We start from the raw sequence: 21713 nt of genomic DNA on the forward strand, positions 1-21713 counted from the left end.
CAAGTTTTCATGAGATTCCATTTTCTATTCACCCAACCAAACATTGCATATAATAATATTAATAGTAGTTGGCCGAATGGATTTTATAAACAAATAATTTTTATAAATATAAATTTTCAGTCGGCATATATATGTATACATTATTAAAACAAACATGATCTCTCTTTCCCTTTTTTTATGGGATTTTGTAATAACAACGTGAAGGGCATGGGGTGGGTTTGAAAATGTATCCAAAAATTAAAATTAAAATTAAAATAATAATAATAATAATAATAACAAGAAAGACTTTATATTCTTTTAATATTAAATTATAATTTAATTTACAATCACATCGGTCACTCTGTTGTTCGCATTATTCGTTAATAATTTTCGCTTGACACCATTCAAAGCATAGAGAGTAGCTGCAAAAAAATATATAAATCGAAATAAGAGGACGAGTTTATTTATTTTGTCATTTAATTACTTATATTAAGTCGATGTAAGAGAGTTAATCTTCATATATGACAAATTGATGGATGGAAGTTTATATTGAAACTTGTTCTTGATGAGGTTTGTCTTAGTGCTTTGGTGCAAGTAGTTTCTGATATAAAATAGAAAGTAACAACAAACCCCGAGCAACAATTAAATTGATAAAACAACATAAAACTGCAAATAACAACAAACCTGGAGTTACTTGTCAAAAGTTCTGAAAGTCTTCGTTCATGTGTAATTTCATTTCTTCACTTCTGAGAGCCCATGTGTTTTCTTCGGGGAGGAAACTTCGGCAACCCAAGACAGGCATTACTGTCATCACATTGTTCCTCAACTCCAGAACTCGTGGTCATAGTCCAGTTTTGTATTGCCCCAACAAAAAGAAAGAAGCATGTAAAAAACTCATCAAGTTTTGGGCATTCTCCCCCTGTAAATCTTTCAAGAGAAGGCAAGGCAGCTCCAATGCTTTTCAACTCTGGCAGTTCAAACAAATGCAGAGTCCTTAGATGTTTCATCGAACACACCGTTGTTCCATCAGACTCAAATACGCATTTGAGATTATCACAGAACCTAATCTGAAGAGTCTCAAGATTCATTGGTTGATGGGACGAGGAGAAAACAATTTCAAGTAGTGGACAACAGTCTAGATACAGATGCTTAAGACTGCTGAATCTCTCAACTTGCAAAGTCTTGTCGCATATACTCTTCAGATTAGGGAGGTTAAGAATCTGCAGAGTCTCAAGTTTGTCTGATGCTCCAACAGCTTCCTCTTCTCTACTGAAAACACTCTCCATGTTAGTGCATCTCTCTATCCAACAGCCTCTCATTGCCCTGATATTGTTTGCACCCAATTCATATAAGCAACTGATATTTGCATTATCTCGTAAACATATATATCGAGCACGCTTGAGAACACCCTGCAGACCAAGGAAGGGACTGCAAGACCGAATTTCCAGAGATTGCCTGTGGATTTCCAAGTACCTAGGAAAACATCTGGTCCTTGAGTAAATATCTCTAAATTTGGCTTCATCTCTGTGGCTAAAGAAATCTCCATCGTCACCTTGCTTTCTCGGAGGTAAAACAGAAAAATAAAATTGCTTGAAGTATGTATCCCATAACACAGGATTCATTTCATCAAAAAATTCGAAAAACTTGCTGCCACTGACCATTATGTGGAGATTATTTACACTCGATGGAAATCTTTTCCCTGTCCCAAAGATGCCACAATCAACCCAATTTAGTTCCTCTGGAAGGCACTTTATCCGCCTCCAATCAAGTTCTTCAGTATCCTTCAGGAGGGGGAGATGGAGGTTTTTAAGGCGAGGCAACTCTGAGATCTCATAGGGAAATTCTTTTATCCCAGTACCCCAAAGATCAAGAACCTCCAAGTGGCTAAGTGATTCCAAATGCTGCAGCTTCTTCAGGCCCCAACAATCTCTTAGCAAGAGCTGGCGGAGGTTGCATAAGAACTTGAGGGAAGGAAGGCATGTGACTGCTGTTTCAGAAAGATCAAGAACTTCAAGCCTTGTAAGCTTTTCCAAGCCTGATGCATCTTCCATCCCTGTCCACCCTCTCAGTGACAACTGGGTTAAGTTACTTAGGAAGAAAACATCTACGTAAATGGGAGTTTTGGACAGGTTGAGAATCCGAAGGTTCCTCATAGCACTAAGTAAATGACGCGGAAAAGAATCATTTCTAGGTAGATATCTTAAATTAGAAGTATTGAGCTCCTCAAGATTTGATAGAGACTCCAAGATGGGAAAATAAAAAGTCCAAATTCCAGAAAGTCTGAGTATCCGAAGTCGAGACAAACCCAACAGAGGATGGGAATCCTCACTATCTAATGACAAATTAGTGCAACCTGAAAGATCAATCACTTCAAGATTTTTGGGGACAGCTGGCAACCGGCTAAGGGAGGAACAACCACATAGGATAAGCTGGCGCATATTTGGGAACTGGCTGTAATCAAAACCTGTCAGAGAACGTGCATTAGTGAGGTCAAGTACCTCAAGCCCTGCAAGTCCTTTCATTTCTGGAAGACGCTTTAAGAATTCACAATCCCTTAAAATGACAAAACGAAGGTTAAGAAGATGCGCTAGCGATGGTAAAGACCGGAGTTTGGTATTTGAGAGGTTTAGGCAACGAAGGCACCACAAATGTTTAAAGGATTGGTCTTCAATTTTAACTAGATTAGAGGAACCAGAGAGATCAAGTAATTCAAGGTCCTTACAAGTTTTTGTACTTGGCAGCTTCGTCAGTGCTGTACAATTTCTTAGCAAAATATGAGAAAGATTGCAAGTGATGGAAGGTAAGGCATGCAAGCCAATTTCAGAGAAATCAAGAACTTTAAGGTTTTGTGCAGTTTTGAAAATGTCATCATAGATCTCCTTTAAACAGATAGCACCAGAAAGATCAAGAACTTGGAGATTAGAGAGCGTTTTTAGCCTTGGAAGTCTTGTCAAGAATCTACAATTTCTCAATACAAGCTGTGTTAGCTCTTCACAACCGTATAGAAGTGGTAGGCGATCAATCTGCGAGTGGGAAACATCAAGGATCCTGAGCTTTGTAAATTGCAAAAAGGAACTTTCGTAGAATCTTTGAAAACATGAAGCACCAAAAAGATCAATGACCTCAAGCTTTTGCAAGGCACTTAGTCGTGGAAGCATTTTCAGGTGGCGACACCCTCTCAAGATAAGCCAGCGTAATTCAGTTAAGTTGGAAATAGAACTAGGCAACATTTCAACCTGTACTTCAGAGAAGTTGAGACTTTGGAGATGAAGCAATTGCTGCAATAAATCATCTGGAATTGTCATCAATGATGTAGCACCAGATATCTCAAGAATAACTAACGATTTGAGCCATTGTATCTGATCAATATTCTCAAGAAACTCACAGCCCCTTAAGACAAGCACTGTAAGCTCTTGCATGAGCGAAAAAAATGCTGGTAGAGATTTAATTATGGGGTTGAAGATGCCAAAAACATTGAGACCACTCATGCTTTGGAAAAATGCTTCAGGGACTTCCTTGCCTAGACAATTACCATCAAGTAATAATGTTGAAATTTTCTCTGATTTGCTACTATATCCAACAGTTCTTATCACGTCATCAATCAGTGCAATGTCCCCACATCCTTCCCACATGTCGCTCATCAAAGCAGGAACCATTAAACAGCTCTGTGTACCTACATATCTTTGGGAATCCCGACCAGAATAATGCCCTCCATCTTTGTTCTTGTGGTAAATCCCATAATCTTCTTCATCTCTGATCGACCAATAAGGCACTTTCATAGCACATCCTACCATTACAACACAGTTGGACTCCACATGTTTTAGAAACCCTCGACTTATAAACTCCATGAAAACAGAGTAACCCTTCTTAAAAGAATCCTCAATACAATCAACAGGACCCAGACAACCCTCCACAATCCAATGGGCTATCAATTGAATGAAATGAACAGGACCATTTAAGTGAATGTACTGCCAGCTGTGCCAGAAACAAAGAATCAGATCATTGGTTCGCAGAATTGCATGGGCAATTTGGAGAAAACAGAGCATAATGCTGGAAGCATCAGTAACTGTTGAGTCTACTCCAAATTCTCTTATCCAATCCTGATCTTTATATTCCGTAATGTAGTTTAATGCTTCTGCCATAGCCTCAATTTTAGCAGGAGCACCCTGGCTTTCCTTATATATACCTTCAAATAGTAGTTCAAAATTTGGATCTCTGACTTGTTTTTGCAAAAGAGTGAAGGTCTCTGATGCAGACAAGGGTTCCATCTCCAACACCTTCAAGTAAGGACCAATAGGATTTCCAGAGTAATCTATGGTGGTGACTAAGGCTCTAAATGAAGGCTGCTTAAAATCAGGAACCAATAATTCAAATTCTGATACAATTTCATCTACTTTCATCCCCTTAGAAACTCCATCCAAGATTAGGAGACACCTCTTCTTACCAATAACCGTTGATATTTTCTGTTTCAGATAAGCCTCTGTCTGCATCTCCTCATCCTCATCACCATCGTCATCCGCATCCCACTCCTCATTTGGCAGAAATATAGGCAAATGAGCAGCAATCCTCTCAAGTGGAGATTCCTTGTCATGTTTTCTGCTCATAGACAGCCAAAAACATAAATCAAACTGACCTTTTTGCTTTACAATATCACTAACCTTGTTTGCCGTCCATGTTTTCCCTATTCCTGGTTTCCCAACTAGACACACCACTTTGACATGGTCTGCGCATAGTGCGTCCAATATGGTTTGTAGGCGCACACCCAATGCGTCCCCGTTAGCCATGGCAGATCCTGCAACAAAATGTTCGTACGAGGAAGTATCTTCCTGTTAGGGACAAGTAAATAAGAAACAAGCAATGACAGAATGGAGACATACGACAAATAACATGATAGAAGTTACAGGTTAGGATTATGGGAGAGAGTGAAGAAAAGGAAAAAAAAAAAAAAAAAAAAAAAAAAGGAAGAGAGCTTATTAAAAAACCTGTAGATTTCTATCGCCTACTCCAGTGGAAACAGTATCAGTTGGCAGGAGCTTCTTCTGGATGAACAAAAGAAACAGAAGGTGATTAGCAAATTGTAAATCAGAATAGGATGCTGGTAGGTAGATGATGGACAGCTCACAGAATTAATTATAATTTTTAAAAAACTGTTATGACACTGTGTACTAAAATATTCAATCACAAACTTCGAGATTGTAATAACAAATTGTAAGCTCTGTATCATCTGCTTGATTTCTTTTGGATCTCGATCATGTCGTTCTCTCTCCTCCGCAACAACCAGATGAGTAAACTACATTCTTACTTTTCTAAATTTTCTACCAAAACCTGCAAGTCAACAAGATGTAGAAGATGCAGAATAAACTATAAATAACATCATCACTTTACTTGGACAAAACAAATTGGATTATGAATTAAACATGGTTCATTTGGTGATTTTTTATATAAAATTAACAAAGTAAGAAATTCCCATAAGGTTCTATCGAGACTAGACAATGCCATTGGTTGTTCATAAAGGCACTACATAGGTAGGTAAACTTTGAAATTTATTTGTCCAAGAAAATGGATTGTCAGTCTATAAACTCTAGACTATTTTTAATGTTCTTAAATTTAAAAATATCAAGATGCACTACTCTGATTTCTCTCTCTCTCTCTCTCTTTCTCTCTCTCTATTTCTTCTGTTGACACTTAAAAACTTTATTAAATTCAAGCACTAGTAAAGAGTTGAAGTTAAACAGTAATGCCTGGTCGGAGAAGGTGTTCCTCAAAAAACATGTCTTTTGGTGAGTAATATGGAGTGTCATATGAACATGTACATGTGAGATTCCATTTTCTATTGGCCGAAGGGATTTTCAGTCGGCATATATATATATATATATATACACAGACACACATTATTGAAACAAACACGATCTCTCTTGCCCTTTTTTATGGGATTTTGTAATAAGAACGTGAAGGGCATGTGGTGGGTTTGAAAATGTATCCAATAATTATAATTATAATTAAAAAAAAAACCCAAATAATAATAATAAGAAAGACGTGGTATTTTTTTAATATTAAATTATAATTTAATTTACAATCATATCTGTCAACTTTTATTTTCTCTTTTTTAATCATTTATTTAAACATCATTTTCAATAAATATTTAAAAATAAATAATATTTAATATAAAATAGTATATTCAAAGACTTCAGCCGTTTACTTTTTGACTTAATAAATCCTTGAAGCTCCCGCAAATTCTCTCCCATTCATTTTCCTCACTCCTGCTCCCCACGACTACTCCTCCGCCGCGTACTTCCATACTCGGAGATTTCAACAGAGATCTTGGAGTGCACGATTCCTGGAGAAAGGAGATTCGAAGACAGAGATCTTGGAAGCTTTGATTTCTTCCGCCATTCTGATTCGAGTTATCACTTATTTCGTTTCTGCTTCCTTCTGTAATTCCATTATCATCTTTCATTTTTGGTTAGAGACGGAGGATGTCTGATCGCTGATTACGGATGGGAGGTTAGTGTCTCCAGCAGTCTTCTTCTTTTCTTTCCTCTTTCTTGTTTTCTCTTGCAAATTTTTAATTATTATCGTAATTATAATTAAATTGAGGGGTACTTTTTTTACTTTATGCAAGAGCCAATTACAGGTTTAGATTGTTTTTTTTTTTTTTCTTTTGTTTCTCTCTCCTTCAGCTGGATCGTTTTGACCGGTCAATAAATTCGGCTAATTAATTTTCGTCGGCTCTACAAATTTTTGATTAAATTAATTTGTGATGACTTCATTTATTCCAGACTGGTTCCTCTCAACACCCATTAGCTTCTTCTTCCTTTGTCACTGGAGAAATTCTCAGTAACAAGTAAATTTCCCAAGCATCAAACAGAGTTGGGGATTACACAGATAACCCGTTGAACTAGGTGAATAACGAATCATGGCCGTGCTCGCGGTTCCAGACAAGGTAAAGGAGCGGTGGGATAGATGGAATCTCCGGGTCGCCATTGCTGTGAGTCTGGCACTGCAGATTGTCTTGATCTTTTTCTCATCTTCAAGGAAACGAAGAGGAAAGACATGGATAATTATTGGAATCTGGTCAGCTTACTTGCTTGCAGACTGGGTTGCTGCCGTTGCAGTTGGGTTAATCTCTAGCAAACAGGGTAAAGATTGCGGACCTCATGACAATGCTGAGCTCTTAGCTTTTTGGGCACCCTTTCTTTTGCTGCATCTGGGTGGTCCTGATACCATTACTGCTTTTTCTCTGGAGGATAATGAGCTGTGGATCAGGCACTTGCTGAGTCTCATTTTACAGGTTCTGGCTGCTATTTATGTCTTACTCCAAACAATTCCAGGAAACAGACTTTTGGTGCCTACCATTCTGGTGCTAATTGCAGGAACTATTAGATTTGCAGAGAGGACTCGTGCTTTATATCTTGCTTGTCTTGATCATTTTGGGGAATCGGTTTGTAGGAAACCAAATCCTGGTCCTGAATATGAAAGAGTGGTTCAGATGTATTCATCAATTACCAAAGCAAATCTTCCGGCAAGAACAAAGATGATAAAAGGCCCGGATGAAGAATATCAAAACTACCCAGAAGAAGTAGGATCAAGTGATCAAATGAGTTCCAGAGCAGTATTGCAGTATGCGTTCACATTTTTTAACAGTTTCAAGGGGCTAATTGTAGGTCTTCTTCTGGGCTCACAAGAACGCCTTGCCAGTCGAGAATTCTTTCTCAATAGAAACTCTTTTGATGTTTTTCGGATACTGGTTGTGGAGCTTAGTCTCCTCTATGAGGTTCTTCATACTAAGATTGTGGTGGTGCGTTGCAAGAAAGGCTACTTCTTCCGCATTGTTAATTTCATCTGTATTTTGGCAGCTTCTATCTCATTTGCCTTCATCAGTAAAGATGGGTATAGAAAGATAGACATTATAATTACAGTAGCTTTGCTTGCGGGAGCAATTGCTTTGGACATCATATCTTTCGTAATGCTCATTTTCTCAGATTGGACTATCATTGCTCACAGCAATGGGATAGTCCCATATATTGAATCCATGGTTATTGAGAGACGCCGATGGTCTAATTTAGTTGGCCAGTACAATTTTATGAGTTGGTGCATTCATGATTATCCAGAATCTTTCAGCAAATTGATTGAAGTTTTGGGTGTTAAGGGAATGTTGGACACCATAAAAATCGCACTGTACTCATCTGACAAAGAATTAGACCCCAACGCATGGCATCTCATTTTCAAAGAGCTCAAACATAAAGCTCTGACTGCAAAGACTGTAGAACTGGGGAAGAAGATATGTCTGCAAAGAGGTGATGGGATTCTAAGTGATACTCCGAATAGACACCTTAAATGGAGTGTGTCAGATATCGAATATGTAGAAAGCCTTCTTCTGTGGCACATAGCTACAGATATATGCCACAACAAATATGATAGTTCTGAAGATGAGAATAGAGACTTATGCAACTTGCTTTCACATTACATGTTTTATCTTCTGGTGGCAGAGCCTACTATGATGGCCACAGTTTCTGGCAATTGGCAAATTATATTCCAAGATACGTTTGCAGACACCAAGAGATATCTACACAAGTCATCAATTTTAGATGAGAAAAGTGCTTGCCAACAACTGTTTCGCGTCGAAGCAGATATCAATCCCAGTGCTGTCAAAGGGGGTTTGAGCAAATCGGTATTGGTTGATGCTTGTATACTTGCACAACAACTGGTAAAATCAAACACAAATCCATGGAAGCTGATGAGCCAAGTCTGGGTAGAATTGCTGTCATATGCTGCTATCAACTGTAGGCCTAATATACATGCTCAGCAGCCGAGCAGGGGTGGAGAGCTTCTCACTTTGGTTTGGTTATTGATGAATCATTTGGGTTTAGGAACGCAGTTTCAAGATGCTAATGTTGCCAGAATAAAATTTGTTGTGAGGAAATGATGGGATCAAGTAATGTTCTTTTGATCATTTAGAATTTATGATTTTGAGAAGAATTTTCCTTAACAGATTATCATGAAAAGACTTTTTTTTCTTTTTTATTGTCTATTGTTAAACTCAATATTACTAGATTAATCATGAATATTTATATGATACTGTAAAAATTCCGATAATTTATTCAATAAAATTATACTAATAAGTACTCAGGTATTTCACTTAATATATATTGGTAAAAGTCTACTCCATGTTATAATTACAATCTGCAAAAAACAAAACATGACAAAAGTGAAAATTGAAGATTAAATATAACCTATATAACCCGCAATTGCACTTATTAGCGACAAACTTTGACCAAAAATCGCATGCAATAGCGGCAGATGTCTCCTCCACTCCGCATATAGCAGCTTTTGTACCAGGCTATAATCATCTCATCTTTATGTAAAGAAGCTTGAGAATCAAACAAAACAATTTTCACTTGAAATCTTATGAACATGTGATTCAATCTTACATCCAAGTGAAGATCATAAAAAAAAAATCGCAACAGCCAGGAACGCAAACTCTCACATAGCAGCAAGAGAGAAAACCAATGATGAAGTTACGTTTCAACAGCAAGATCTGCTACTTCATTCTCCGAGGATTTTTTCTATACGCTGAATTACCAACAAAAGTTCACAACCTTTCTCATATCCCAGACAAGCTTCAAAGTTAAAGCTTCTGGGTAAAACATACATGAGTCCTCAACACATAATCACAGAAACACCTGTTAGCTAGCTAGCCGAATTCTTCTAAACTTTAAACTGCAGGATAACCACTCAACTCCTCATGAAAATGACGTTCACATTCCAGCAAACTAGAGCATATTCTTCACAAAGTAGCAACATCGTAACGAAACCAACACCAGAAACAAGAAAATAGACAGCTCCAAAGCAGTAGAAACCATTAGTCCGCTTCTCACCATTAAGAAAAAGAAATACACAGAAGCATCATAGTACCTGCAGAACAATACAAGTTAACTAGGTTAAAACATAGAACCTGCCAAACCATACATGTCGTGAAACCACCAAAGTAATTTGAGCATTTAAATTTAAATGTTAAATGAAAAAACTATTTTAGATCACCATGAGCAGAGGCCTGAAAACTTGCAGCTATTGTAGTAATGCTGAAATTTACCCTGTTAAAGGATTGCTTTTTGAATGCTGAAATTTACTATAAAGTTATACAGATGATGTAAAAGCTAAAATAAGGAAGGAAAAAACTCATTTCTTTCAGAAAAAAAGATAAGGAACAAAAACACTCCTGTGGTCAGGGTTTCAGAAGACTATCATTTTTAATTATAAGGTTAAAAAAAAGCACATCAAACACAAACACTTAAAATAAGGCAATTCACCAAAGAAGGAAGAATATTCAGCTTCCTTTATACAACAATATAAGAACTGCATGCAGGAGATTCCATGGGGCAAAAGAAATGGTGAGAAAATAGTAGAAAAAGTGAGATTGAACAATAAATTTCTAGTAGAAATTACTTGATGCATAGATCTCTAAAGATCCTCCAACTTTGATGCAAGAAATATCTAGTTAAGTCTAAGTAGGATGATCTGGGAACTGCAAATATTTTAACATCATTATAGCAGTTTATTGCTAATTACTGACTCTAGTTTAAATCAACTTACCCTGTAGTTTCTGACAAGTACAATTGATAAGTACGCTTCTAAATTGCTAAAAATAATAGCATGCTCTGCTGCAATTAGATTTTAATATAAAATAGAAAATAACAAACCCTGGGCATCAATTAAATACATACAATGACATAAAACTGCAATCATAACAAACCTGGAGTTAGTTTTCAAAGTTCTCCAAGTGTTCATTCATGTGAAATTTCATTATTTTTCTGAGAGGCCATGTGCTTTATTCGGGGAGGCAACTTCAGCGACCCAAGACAGGCCTGACTGTCATCAGAACTTATGGTCATAGTCCAGTTTTGTATTGCCCGAACAAAAAGAAAGAAGCATGTGAAAAAGTCATCAAGTTCTGGGCATTCTCCCCCTGTAAATCTTTCAAGAGAAGGCAAGGCAGCTCCAATGCTTTTCAACTCTGGCAGTTCAAACAAATGCAGAATCTTTAGATGTTTCATTGAACACACCGTTGTTCCATCAAACTCAAACACACGTTTGAGATTATCACAGAACCTAATCTGAAGAGTCTGAAGGTTCATTGGTTGCCAGGACAAGGAGAAAACAGTTTCAAGCAGTGGACAACATTCTAGATACAGGTGCTTAAGATTACTGAATCTCTCAACTTGGAAATTCTTGTTGCGTATGCTCTTCTGATTAGGGAGGTTAAGAATCTGCAGAATCTCAAGTTTGTTTGATGCTCCAATAGCTTCCTCTTCTCTACCGAAAACGCTCTCCATGTTAGTGCATCTCTCTATGCAACAGCCACTCATTGCGCTGATATTGTTTGCACCCAATTCATATAAGCAACTGATATTTGCATTATCTCGTATACATATATATCGAGCACGCTTGAGAACACCCTGCAGACCGAGGAAGGGACTGCAAGACCGAATTTCCAGAGACTGCCTGTGGATTTCCAAGTACCTAGGAAAACATCTGATTCTTGTGTAGATATCTCTAAATTTGACTTCATCTCTGTGGCTAAAGAAATCTCCACCTTCACCTTGCTTTATTGGAGGTAAAACGGAGAACTCAAATTGCTTGAAGTATGCAGCCCATAACGTGGGATTTTCGTCCAAAAATTCAAAAAACTTGCTGCCACGAACCATTACGTGGGGATTATTTACACTCAATGGAAATATTTTTGTCGCCCGAAAGACGTCACAATCAACCCAATTTAGTTCCTCAGGAATGCGCTTTATCCTCCTCCAATCAAGTTCTTTAGATTCCTTCAGGAGGGGGAGATGAAGGCTGTTAAGGCGAGGCAGCTCTGAGATCTCATAGAGAAATTCTTTTATCCCAGTACCCCAAAGATCAAGAACCTCCAAGTGACTAAGAGATTCCAAATGCTGCAGCTTCTCCAGGCCCCAACAATCTCTTAGCAAGAGCTGGCAGAGGTTGCATAAGAACTTCAGGGAAGGAAGGCGTTTGACTGCTGTTTTGGAAAGATCAAGAACTTTAAGGCTCGTAAGCGTTTTTAAGGCTGACACATCTTCCATGTCTGACCACCCTCTCAGTGACAACTGGGTTAAGTTACTTGGGGAGAAAACATCTGGGTAGAGGGGAGTATAAGTCACGTTGAAAAGGTTCCTCCTATTATGAAATAAATTACTCAGGGAGTGTTCTCTAGGAGTAACTCCTAGATTAGAAATATTAAGCTCAACAAGATTTGATAGAGACTTTATGGTGGGAAGGTAAACATCCCGAATTTCAGAAAGCCTGAGTATCCGAAGTTCAGACAGACCCCAGAGTCTATTGGAAAGACCAATTAATAACAAATTAGTGCAACCAGAAAGATCAATCATTTCAAGATTTTTAGGGAAATGTGGCAACTCATTAAGTGAGGAACAACCACATAGGATAAGCTTGCTCATATTTTGGAACTCATTGCAATCAAAACCTGTTAGAGAACGTGCATTAGTGAGGTCAAGTACCTCGAGTCTTGCAAGTCCTTCCATTTCTTGAAGATGCTGTAAGAATTCACAATCCCTTAAAATGACAAAGCGAAGGTTAAGAAGGTGGGAGAGTGATGGTAGAGACTGGACTTTGGTACTTGAGAGGTTTAGGCAACGAAGACACCACAAATGTTGAAAGGATTGATCTTCAATTTCAACTACATTAGAGGAACCAGAGAGATCAAGTAATTCAAGATCTCTACAAGCTTTTGTACTTGGCAGCTTCGTCAGTGCTGTACAATTTCTTAGCAAAATATGAGAAAGATTGCAAGTGATGGAAGGTAGGGCATGCAAGCCAGTTTCAGATAAATCAAGAACTTTAAGGCTATGTGCAGTTTCAAAAATGTCATCGTAGGTTTCCTTTAAACTGATAGCACCAGAAAGATCAAGAACCTGGAGATTAGAAAGCCCATTTAGCATTGGAAGTCTAGTTAAGGATCTACAGTTTCTTAACATGAGTTGTGTTAGCTCTTCACAACCAGATAGAAGTGGCAGGCGATCAATCTGCGAGTGGGAAACGTCAAGGATCCTGAGTTTTGTGAACTGTGAAAAGGTTCTATCATAGAATCTTTCGAAACATGAGGCACCAGAAAGGTCAATGACCTCAAGCTTTTTCAAGGCGCTTAGTCGTGGAAGCATTTTTAGGTGGCGACACCCTCTTAAGATAAGCCAACGTAATTCAGTTAAGTTAGAAAGAGAAACAGGTAACATTTCAACCTGTGCTTCAGAGAGGTTGAGACTTTGGAGATGAAGCATTTGCTGCAATGAATCATCTGGAATTGTCATCAATGATGTAGCACCAGATATCTCAAGAATAATTAATGATTTGAGCTCTTCTATCTGATCAATATCCTCTAGAAACTCACAGCCCCTTAAGATAAGCGTTGTAAGCTCTTGCATGTGTAAAAATGATGCTGGTAGAGATTTGAGCATGGGATTGAATATAGCAAGAACACTAAGTCCATTCAGGCTATGAAAGAATGCATCTGGGACTTCCTTGCATAGAGAATTACCATCAAGCAATAATGTTGAGATTTTCTCTAATTTGCTGCTACATCCAACTGTCTTTATCACGCCATCAATCAATGCAATGTCCCCTAATCCTTCCCACGTGTTGTCCTTCAAAGCAGGAACCATTAAACAGCTCTCTGCACCTATAAATCTTTGGGAATCCCTACTTGAATATTGTCCTCCATCTATGTTCTTATGGTAAATCACATGATCTTCTTCATTTTTGATCCACCAATAAGGCACTTTCATTGCACATCCCACCATTACAACGCTGTTGGACTTCACATATTTGAGAAAGCGTAGATTTATAAGCTCCATGAGAACAGAGTAACCCTTCTTAAAAGCATCCTCAATACAATTAATACGACCAAGACAACCCTCCATAATCCAATGAGCTATCAATTGAGTGAAATTAACAGGACCATTCAAGTGAATGTACTGCCAGCTGTGCCAGAAACAATGAATCAGATCATTGGTTGGCAGAATTGAATGGGCAATTTGGAGAAAGCAGGGCATAATGATGGAAACATCAGTACCTGTTGGGTCTACTCCAAACTCTCTTCTTGAATCTCGAGATTTATATTCTGCAATGTAATTTAGTGCTTCTGCCATGGCCTCAATTTTAGCAGGAGCACCCTCACTTTCCTTGTAGATGTCTTCAAATAGTAGTTTAAAATCTGGATTTTTGACGTGTTCATCCAAAAGACTGAATGTCTCTGCTGCAGACAAGGGTTCCAACTCCACCACCTCCAAGTAAGGACCAATAAGATTTCCAGAGTAATCTGTGGTGGTGACTAAGACTTTAAATGAAGGCTGCTTAAAATCAGGAATCAAGGATTCAAATTCTGATACAATATCATCTACTTTCGCTCCCTTTAAGACTCCATCCAAGATTAAAAGACACCTCTTCGTACCAATAGCTGTTGATATTTTCTGTTTCAGATAAACTTCTGTCTGCATCTCCTCATCCTCATCGTCATCACCATCGTTATCCTCATCCCACTCCTCAGTTGGCAGACATATAGGCAAATGAGCAGCAATCCTCTCAAGTGGAGATTCCTTGTCATGTTTTCTGCTCATAGACAGCCAAAAACATAAATCAAACAGACCTTTTTGCTTTACAATATCACTAACCTTGTTTGCCGTCCATGTTTTCCCTATTCCCGGTTTCCCAACTAGACACACCACTTTGACATGGTCTGCGCATAGTGCGTCCAATATGTTTTGTAGGCGCACACCCAATGCGTCCCCGTTAGCCATGGCAGATCCTGCAACAAAATGTTCGTATGAAGAAATATCTTCCTATCATGCGCCAGTAAATACGAAACAAGCAATCACAGAATGGTGACATACGATAAATAAGATGATAAAAGTTACAGCTTAGGATTATGGGAGTCATTGTAAGAATGGTGGAAGAGAATGTTTCTTAAGATAAATAAGATGAAAGCTGTAAGTTTCTAGATGCAAAAACAATTCAGATGTAAATCTGTCCAAGATAAACAAGAGAAAATTTCAAGTGTAGTAGAACTCAGAAATTCGGAAACTGAATAATATATGAAGGAGATGATTAAAAACCTGTAGATTTCAATTGGGCACTCCGATGAAAGCAGTATCAGTTGCCAGGAGCTTCTTCTGGATGAAGAAAAGAAGCAGAAGGTTGTTAGCAAATTGTAAATCAGAATAGGAAGCCGGTAGTGGAAGACGGACAGCTCACAGCATTAATTATAGTTTTTAAAAACTGTTGACCCTGTCTACTAAAATAGTCAATCACAAACTTTGAGATTGTAAATGATGAATAATTTATAAGAACTAATAATAAATTGTAAGCTCTGCATCATCTGCTTGATTTCTTACTAAATTTCTCGATGATGGAACATCTGATCAGCTGAGAGGCCTTGGTGGTTATTTTGCACAAATTGAGGTCTTCATTTTAGTTTCTTTCGGATCTCGATCATGTCGTTCTCTCTCCTCCGCATCAATCAAAATCTCAATAAATAAAAAAATTGCTGCAGATCTGCACAGGGCGGAAGAGAAAGAGTGAGAACCATATGAGTAGAAAAAGGACTATTCTACCAAAACCAGCGAGTCAACAAGATGTAGAAGATGGAGAATAATATAAATAACATCATCACTTCGCTTCGACAAAACAAATTGGATTAGATCAGACAGAATAAATTATTGCTTCAATAGTCTTTTTTTTTCATTTCGTTACCAATAAGTGGAAGTATCTAGGGTCTAGGTCCCTCTCACTTACTAATTTTTCTATACTTCACTGTTTCTCATAGGTTTCATCTATAATCTATCATTCGTATAATTCATCTTTATGATGCTGCTTCTTTTTGTAGGTTCCGTAAAATAGACTGCAATTGTTAGATTTTATCAAGTTCTGTTGCGACATGTTTAAGGTTAATTCTAATGTATCTAAAATATGATTTACACCATTTAACTAGTGTTGTTGGTGATGTAACGACACCGAAAATTTAAAATGAAATACATGTATTAAAAATGTCAAATGCGGAAATGTAACAAAAATTTTGATCAACATCCCTTACACAAAACAAAAAACGTGCTCAAAATATAAAATAACAAACTAATTAAAAGATATACTTGAAAATAAGAACTATAAATATAACTACAGAGTCTTGAGGCGTCCCCTTCGCCGTCTTTCTGCGGAACGGGCTCGGGAACAATGTCTTCCTGATCTGAAATGGTTAAATAAGGAATGAACTACACTAGTCCAGTAAAAACATCACACTATCTCACTGCCACGGAGGTAAAGGTGGGTAGAAAACACAAAAAGACCAATGGAGCATAATTTATAACAAATTCTTTTATCAGTAAAAAAATCCTTTACTGTCCACTTACCTCGGTGAGATTCATAAAACAACATATGAAAGCAATAACATTATCATCATCATGAAATCATATGAACTGTATAACATAATACTTATCACGCCTTTGTATTTCAATCATCAGACAACAATTTTCCTCTTTTACCAGCGTACTAGTATCCATGGGGATCCATAGGGGTCCCGCTACCCGTGAACCCTTAACATTTATAACCTGATTCCAGGGCCGTCCCCATACCCCATCCGGTATGGGCGCCAAAACCATGAACCTCAATACCCCGTCCGGTATGAGGGTGAAACGGGCCGTCCTCATACCCCGTCCGGTATGGGCGCCAAAACACATAAGGTCTCCATACCTCGTCCGGTATGAGAGACCACGTTCCCGGTAGGGTTTCCTACGGACCTGGTCCGTCCACCATCTCCCAGGATATCTAGTCAGGCTGTCCACATTATCCACTTATCAATTCACATAATCTTTTTGCCCTTTTTCTTAGTTTCAATCATCCAAACACACACAACATGTAAACCAGTAATGGACACCAAACAAGACAACACAGTACCAGATTCATCATCATACAAACCATAATAAAAGAAACCATGATTCATATATACGAGACCATAACGTAATTACATCAAATATCATGCTGCATTTAATACTGGAAATTAAATCAAACAATAACAGTCCAACGTTGTATCAGATTCGGGCTCCATTGGCAACCTTAATTAATTATACATTTATAAAGTCACACAGTACAGTTTAATTATTTATTTAGTTTTAATACCGTGATAGGAAATAGGGTGATGGGTCCTTACTTGTTTCGGGGTCTGAATACGGCTCTACAGTGCGCCTACAGGTTGTCCCTAATTTTCTCTGAATTTTTTTCGGGGAACTGAAACGCACTACTGGTACCTGCACGTGTCCCAAAAAATCCAAAATTAGACCAAGGGCCCCTTTCGGCCAATATCACAATTCCGGCACGGCGGGTCCGCCGTGCTCCGGCGACGGCGCTGCCGCTTACGGCGGCGATTCGCCTCGAGTTGGCCGTTTTCGGTCGAATTCGGTCACGCTTGCATCGGTCCCTGCGATAGAACAACTCTAGGGCCCTCGGTGGGCCGAAAAATCACGAAAAACGAAAACTTACCGGCGGCGATGCTCTCGGGTGCGGCGGCTCCTCCGACGTGAGTCGCGTTTTGATGTTTGGCTCCGATCAACCTGTAGAGAAAAGAACGGTGATCACAGTGTTATAAATTTTGCATCAAACGGAGGCCGGGAAGGGCCTCATCGGAGGCAAAAATCGAGGAGGGGCGCGGCGGCGCCGCTGGATTTCGGCTGGGTTTTTCGGCCGTTTGGCCGGTGGTTTGGCTCCGGTTTGGCCATAAGCGGACTCAGCGTCGAAAAACGAGCAAGGGGGAGAAAATTTCCTCGATCAGCAGTCGGAAACTTCCCCGGTGCGGCGGCGGGTGGCGGCGGCCGACTCCTCCGGCGTCTGGTTCTTCTTCTCCGACGAGCACTGGCGGCTAGAGTTTCTTTGGTCAGGTGTGGGTGGGAGTATTTATACCCTTTGGCTTTTAATCTCGACCGTCTATCAAGATTGAATCTAGGCCGTTCGATCGCGATTTAATTGGGATTAAATCTGGACCGTTCATCGCGATGCAATCTGGGTCGTCCGTACCTGATTGAATCTGGACCGTCCGTGCGCGTGAATCTGGGTCGTCCGTGCGCACGTTGGATCTGGGCCGTCCGTGTGCGCGGGAACGGATCTGGGCTGTCCGATCGCGCACACGCGGATCACCCACGTGGCCCGTTTCCTGGTCAGCGTTGCCTTGCCACGCGGCGCGTTCTGGTTGGTCGGGGCTGCTGACCAGGCCGCTGACGTGACTGCTGACATGGTGCTGACGTGGTACAACTTTTTTAAATTGCGTTTTGACCCCCGGTTTCTGATTTTCTTTTCAAAAACACTCCCATAATCTAAATTTTTACCCCTTTTTTCTCAAAGTCAATTTCAATTAAATCCAAATAATATTTTTACCCAATTTTATCATTATTATTATTTTTATTTTCATTAAATTAAATAAAAAATTCAAATAAATAAATAAAAATAAAAATAAATAAATAAAATATTTATTTTTATTCGGGTGTTACAGGTGATGCGCAACCGAGCCAAAGAATGATGTTTCTAAGATATTTTTCACCACCAACGCACATAAGGCATCCCTCAACCAAGCCTCTTTGAATTTGAGTGGTACAGCGACAAGCTTTTTAGAGCTTGAAGTGAAAATAATGAGCGGATCATGGTAAGAAAAAATGACAAATCCATATAAAACTGAAGTTTCTAGGTAAACTTTCAAATTTATTTGCCCAAAGAAATGTGTTGTCAATAAACCGCAAGTCTCTAAACTCGAAATTATTTTTTAACGTTCCTTAAATTTATAGGTAGATACGCCACTCTGATTTTTTTCTTTATTTCTTCCGATGACACTTAAAATTTCATTAAAGTCAATCACTAGTAGCGACTTAAAAAGCTAATATATGAGTTTAGTTGGATAAGTTGCTTCTAAAAACAGGTTTTTGCTGAGCAATATGGAGGGTCATATGCACTAGTGAGTATCCATTTTGCGGTATTCAAAATTGATGAACCATAGTTTATAATAGATTGAGATCGTTCTTCTAATATTCGATAGAAATGATATATCGAGCATATAATTTTATATTAGTGTTATATGACATTTGCTTGGACAGAGATGCTGCAATCTTTCAAGAAAGCTACGTGCCTTAAAACGCTGCCTTTCTCTCTCTCTCTCTCTTATCCCCACAATTTTCTTTAAACCCTTTTCTTTCCCGCCAATTTCATGTCCTCTGAAAATCTTTTCCCTACTTTCCCACAGATTTTACCGTTGACCAAACAACCCCTTTACTCTCTTTTCTTCTGGTCAACGAGACAGACCTTCACTTTTCCCTTCTAATCTTTATAATCAATATGTATTTTTCTTAAAAAAATTGTATTATAATTTATGTATAGGCATAAAATATAATAATTTTTATTTAAAAATTGTATTTTTATGATTAATTTTGGAGAAAATAAGAATTCTCTAGTCTTGAATAAGTGACCAATTTTATAAAAAAGAAAAAACAAAAAATAAATAACTTTTTTTTTTTTTTGGTTTTTACTTTTTCCATTCCAAAACTAAATGAGAAAATGAGGTTACAGTGACGAGCCGTTATCTTCTGATTCCTCACCTTCCTCTTGATCTTATCAACACCGTTGGAATATGTGGACCCTACTTTCATCACCGCTACACCCATTCAATCTCCGCCGTTTGATTTCTCTCCTCTTCTCTGGCACCGTAACGTCCACGTTAACGGCGTCTCCGGTGCTGCTCTCACTTTCTGATCTCGTACGGTGCCAATCCAGGACGCTCAACGGAGTCGTCGTGCTCGACAGTGTATCTAACTTTGACTCGTATTCCTCCTTCTCCACCATCTCTTCCATTGCATTAAAACACCTTAACAGACTCTCCTGTTACAAAGATGAAAACCAGAGAGATGAATAAATGTAACAAGAGAGAAAAGAAGAAGCTTTATGGGGTAAATTTTAATGGAGTACTCACTTTATTTACATACTCAGAAGTCAAAATTGATTCTTTGAAAGAAGGAAACTGTAATGGGAGCAGCTCGTGAGATGCTAGAAGAAGACATGATGCTGCAACTATCGATGGCTTGAACTCTAATATACTAATTTCTGCAAAAATAAAATAAAACAGAGGGCAGCCATGAAACTCCGTTTCTGCAACGAAAAACAAGATTCTTTTTTTTTGTTCTGTTCTTACCATTTTGAGCTAAGGAGATCAGATGGGTAGCTCGTTTTTTGAGAGCTTGTTTTAATGGAGGATCTTTGAGTTGAATAAAGGAAATGAAGAAATGGGTAAATGAGAAAGGTGTTATTGATCTCAATCTCCATTTCAGAGCATCAAGAATCAAAAGCTCCATCCTTTGAATTGTCTGAGCATCAAACATGAATCCATATCCTCTCTGTTTTTTTTTTTCATGGAGTAAATGAGTCAAAGAAAGAGAAGGAAAATGTGATTTTTCAGTATCATTTTTGTTAAAAGAAAAAGCTTTACTTGAAAATTAGAGGCTGAAAACTCTGTGTTATTCATCTTTGCAGCAAGAGAAAGACAAGAAGTAACAAGTAGTCTCAACACCCAGGGCTTTCCTTGCTGCAATAATTCGCCAAGATTTTCTCAGCAACCAAACAGAAAATACATGTATATTAAAGCAAAAAGTAAGCAACTTCATTACCGGAATTTCTTGCCTGGAGATGAACCGATCCATGTAATTAACAGCAAGATAAGATACTGACTGGTCAAAGTTGCAAGAATACTGAGCCTGCCATTCAAAACGAGTCAACAAAGATATTCCACCCAGAAGAAAAAGAATCAAACAAGTTACTGTTCCATTGTTTTTTTTTTTTTTATTTCTTTCTTGTTTCATCACCTGTAAAATGAGAGAGAGAGCTTCATGACGAAAAGAGAAGAGAAAGTCACTGGTTTTCAAGATTTGTAGAAGATTTTTACAAGGCATGTGATCAGATTCAGTAGAGAACAGAACTGGGATAGTATCAGGTTGGTGGTAATCTTCTTCCAAGCTCGTCAATGGATTCTCAAGATCAAACTCCATTTTCTTTTCTTGTTTTTCTTTCCTTCTTTCCCCTATTGGGTTTACGTTGAGAATAAATAATAACGATGGAAAACAGAAGCTTCGCTTTCTGTGCTTTAGAAAAAGAAGAAGAAAAAGAAAAAGAAGAAGAAGAGAAGCTGTAAAATCTTCTGGTTCAGTTCTCAGTCTCTCTGCAACTCCATTAACTTATATGTTGTTGGTCCCTGCACCCTCTTCCTCATCAAGTTTCAACCTTATCTTCTCCTTGGAAAAGAAAAAAAAAAACACAGTAAAAAAAAAAAAAACATTCTGGTTGCATTTATTTCACAGGGTACTGTTAGGTAAAATGCTTTTGTTTGATTATTTCATTCTGTAAAATTGTAATTCCCGTATGGTAAATTGGTAACTTTCACTGTGAAAAAACAAGATTAAATATTATCTCGCAAGAAAATAAGGATTGATAATTAATTTGCTTCTTCTGGAATGTAAAATTGAAAGGGAATGAAATATGTTCTATCTGTATCTATACTGTATAGTAATCCAACATATACATTCATCCATGCTGTTCGGCTATACAAACATGGATAGATGAATATACATACATGTATAACTAAATCCAGTGGTGAGTACATATTGTAGCTGCCACAGCAGCTTTTATCACCAGCT

The 21713-nt window shown here is 38.2% G+C and overlaps 4 protein-coding genes across 8 annotated transcripts; 1 reads left to right on the forward strand and 3 right to left on the reverse strand.

Annotated features, from left to right (window-relative positions):
* Window positions 1–248: 248 nt before the first annotated feature.
* Window positions 249–5739, reverse strand: LOC110817731 (putative disease resistance protein At4g19050). Of its 3 annotated transcripts, none has more exons than XR_015813667.1 (3): window positions 4962–5738; window positions 664–4771; window positions 249–401 (listed from the first exon to the last, which is right to left on the reverse strand). XR_015813667.1 is itself a non-coding variant. In XM_088208428.1 (3 exons), the coding sequence occupies exons 2-3, from the start codon at window positions 4761–4763 to the stop codon at window positions 720–722; spliced, it is 3945 nt and encodes a 1314-aa protein (XP_088064554.1). In that variant the 5' UTR covers window positions 4764–4771; window positions 4962–5739; the 3' UTR covers window positions 442–719. The 3 variants fall into 3 exon arrangements, 2 of the variants coding, with proteins under 2 accessions (XP_088064554.1, XP_088064553.1); XM_088208428.1 differs by lacking the exon at window positions 249–401 and having other exon boundaries at window positions 442–3002; window positions 3102–4771; window positions 4962–5739; XM_088208427.1 differs by lacking the exon at window positions 249–401 and having other exon boundaries at window positions 442–4771; window positions 4962–5018; window positions 5166–5738.
* Window positions 5740–6174: 435 nt separating this feature from the next.
* LOC110817972 (uncharacterized) lies at window positions 6175–9003 on the forward strand. The gene is made up of 2 exons (XM_022046699.2): window positions 6175–6483; window positions 6759–9003. Exon 2 carries the CDS (start codon window positions 6896–6898, stop codon window positions 8903–8905), a length of 2010 nt encoding a protein of 669 aa, XP_021902391.2. The 5' UTR covers window positions 6175–6483; window positions 6759–6895; the 3' UTR covers window positions 8906–9003.
* A 109-nt stretch (window positions 9004–9112) lies between these two features.
* LOC110817742 (putative disease resistance protein At4g19050) lies at window positions 9113–15813 on the reverse strand. 3 transcript variants are annotated; one of them, XM_088208430.1, is made up of 5 exons: window positions 15796–15813; window positions 15396–15555; window positions 15117–15173; window positions 10733–14809; window positions 9113–9894 (listed from the first exon to the last, which is right to left on the reverse strand). In XM_088208430.1, exon 4 carries the CDS (start codon window positions 14799–14801, stop codon window positions 10764–10766), a length of 4038 nt encoding a protein of 1345 aa, XP_088064556.1. In that variant the 5' UTR covers window positions 14802–14809; window positions 15117–15173; window positions 15396–15555; window positions 15796–15813; the 3' UTR covers window positions 9113–9894; window positions 10733–10763. The 3 variants fall into 3 exon arrangements, with proteins under 3 accessions (XP_088064556.1, XP_088064555.1, XP_021902096.2); XM_088208429.1 differs by lacking the exon at window positions 15796–15813 and adding an exon at window positions 15754–15772; XM_022046404.2 differs by lacking the exons at window positions 15117–15173; window positions 15396–15555; window positions 15796–15813 and having other exon boundaries at window positions 10733–14354; window positions 14456–14596.
* Window positions 15814–19486: 3673 nt separating this feature from the next.
* On the reverse strand, window positions 19487–21218 carry LOC110817901 (putative cyclin-D6-1). The gene is made up of 6 exons (XM_022046618.2): window positions 20886–21218; window positions 20691–20777; window positions 20513–20608; window positions 20219–20420; window positions 20000–20130; window positions 19487–19908 (listed from the first exon to the last, which is right to left on the reverse strand). Exons 1-6 carry the CDS (start codon window positions 21066–21068, stop codon window positions 19645–19647), a joined length of 963 nt encoding a protein of 320 aa, XP_021902310.1. The 5' UTR covers window positions 21069–21218; the 3' UTR covers window positions 19487–19644.
* Between the last annotated feature and the right edge of the window lie 495 nt (window positions 21219–21713).

The sequence above is a fragment of the Carica papaya genome, chromosome 7, assembly GCF_054855325.1.
Source record: "Carica papaya isolate Zhongbai chromosome 7, ASM5485532v1, whole genome shotgun sequence".
Classification (NCBI taxonomy): domain Eukaryota; kingdom Viridiplantae; phylum Streptophyta; class Magnoliopsida; order Brassicales; family Caricaceae; genus Carica; species Carica papaya.

What these genes read in the sequence shown, in the direction of transcription:
- LOC110817901 (XM_022046618.2), bottom strand. Translation starts at nt 21,068, where the DNA reads ATGGAGTTTGATCTTGAGAATCCATTGACGAGCTTGGAAGAAGATTAC. An exon ending in TTTCAGCCTCTAATTTTCAA is followed by an intron (nt 20,421 to 20,512) that starts GTAAAGCTTTTT and finishes AAAAAAAAACAG; the next exon opens with AGAGGATATGGATTCATGTT. An exon ending in GATCTCCTTAGCTCAAAATG is followed by an intron (nt 20,131 to 20,218) that starts GTAAGAACAGAA and finishes TTATTTTTGCAG; the next exon opens with AAATTAGTATATTAGAGTTC.
- LOC110817972 (XM_022046699.2), top strand. Translation starts at nt 6,896, where the DNA reads ATGGCCGTGCTCGCGGTTCCAGACAAGGTAAAGGAGCGGTGGGATAGA.
- LOC110817731 (XM_088208427.1), bottom strand. Translation starts at nt 4,763, where the DNA reads ATGGCTAACGGGGACGCATTGGGTGTGCGCCTACAAACCATATTGGAC.
- LOC110817742 (XM_088208430.1), bottom strand. Translation starts at nt 14,801, where the DNA reads ATGGCTAACGGGGACGCATTGGGTGTGCGCCTACAAAACATATTGGAC.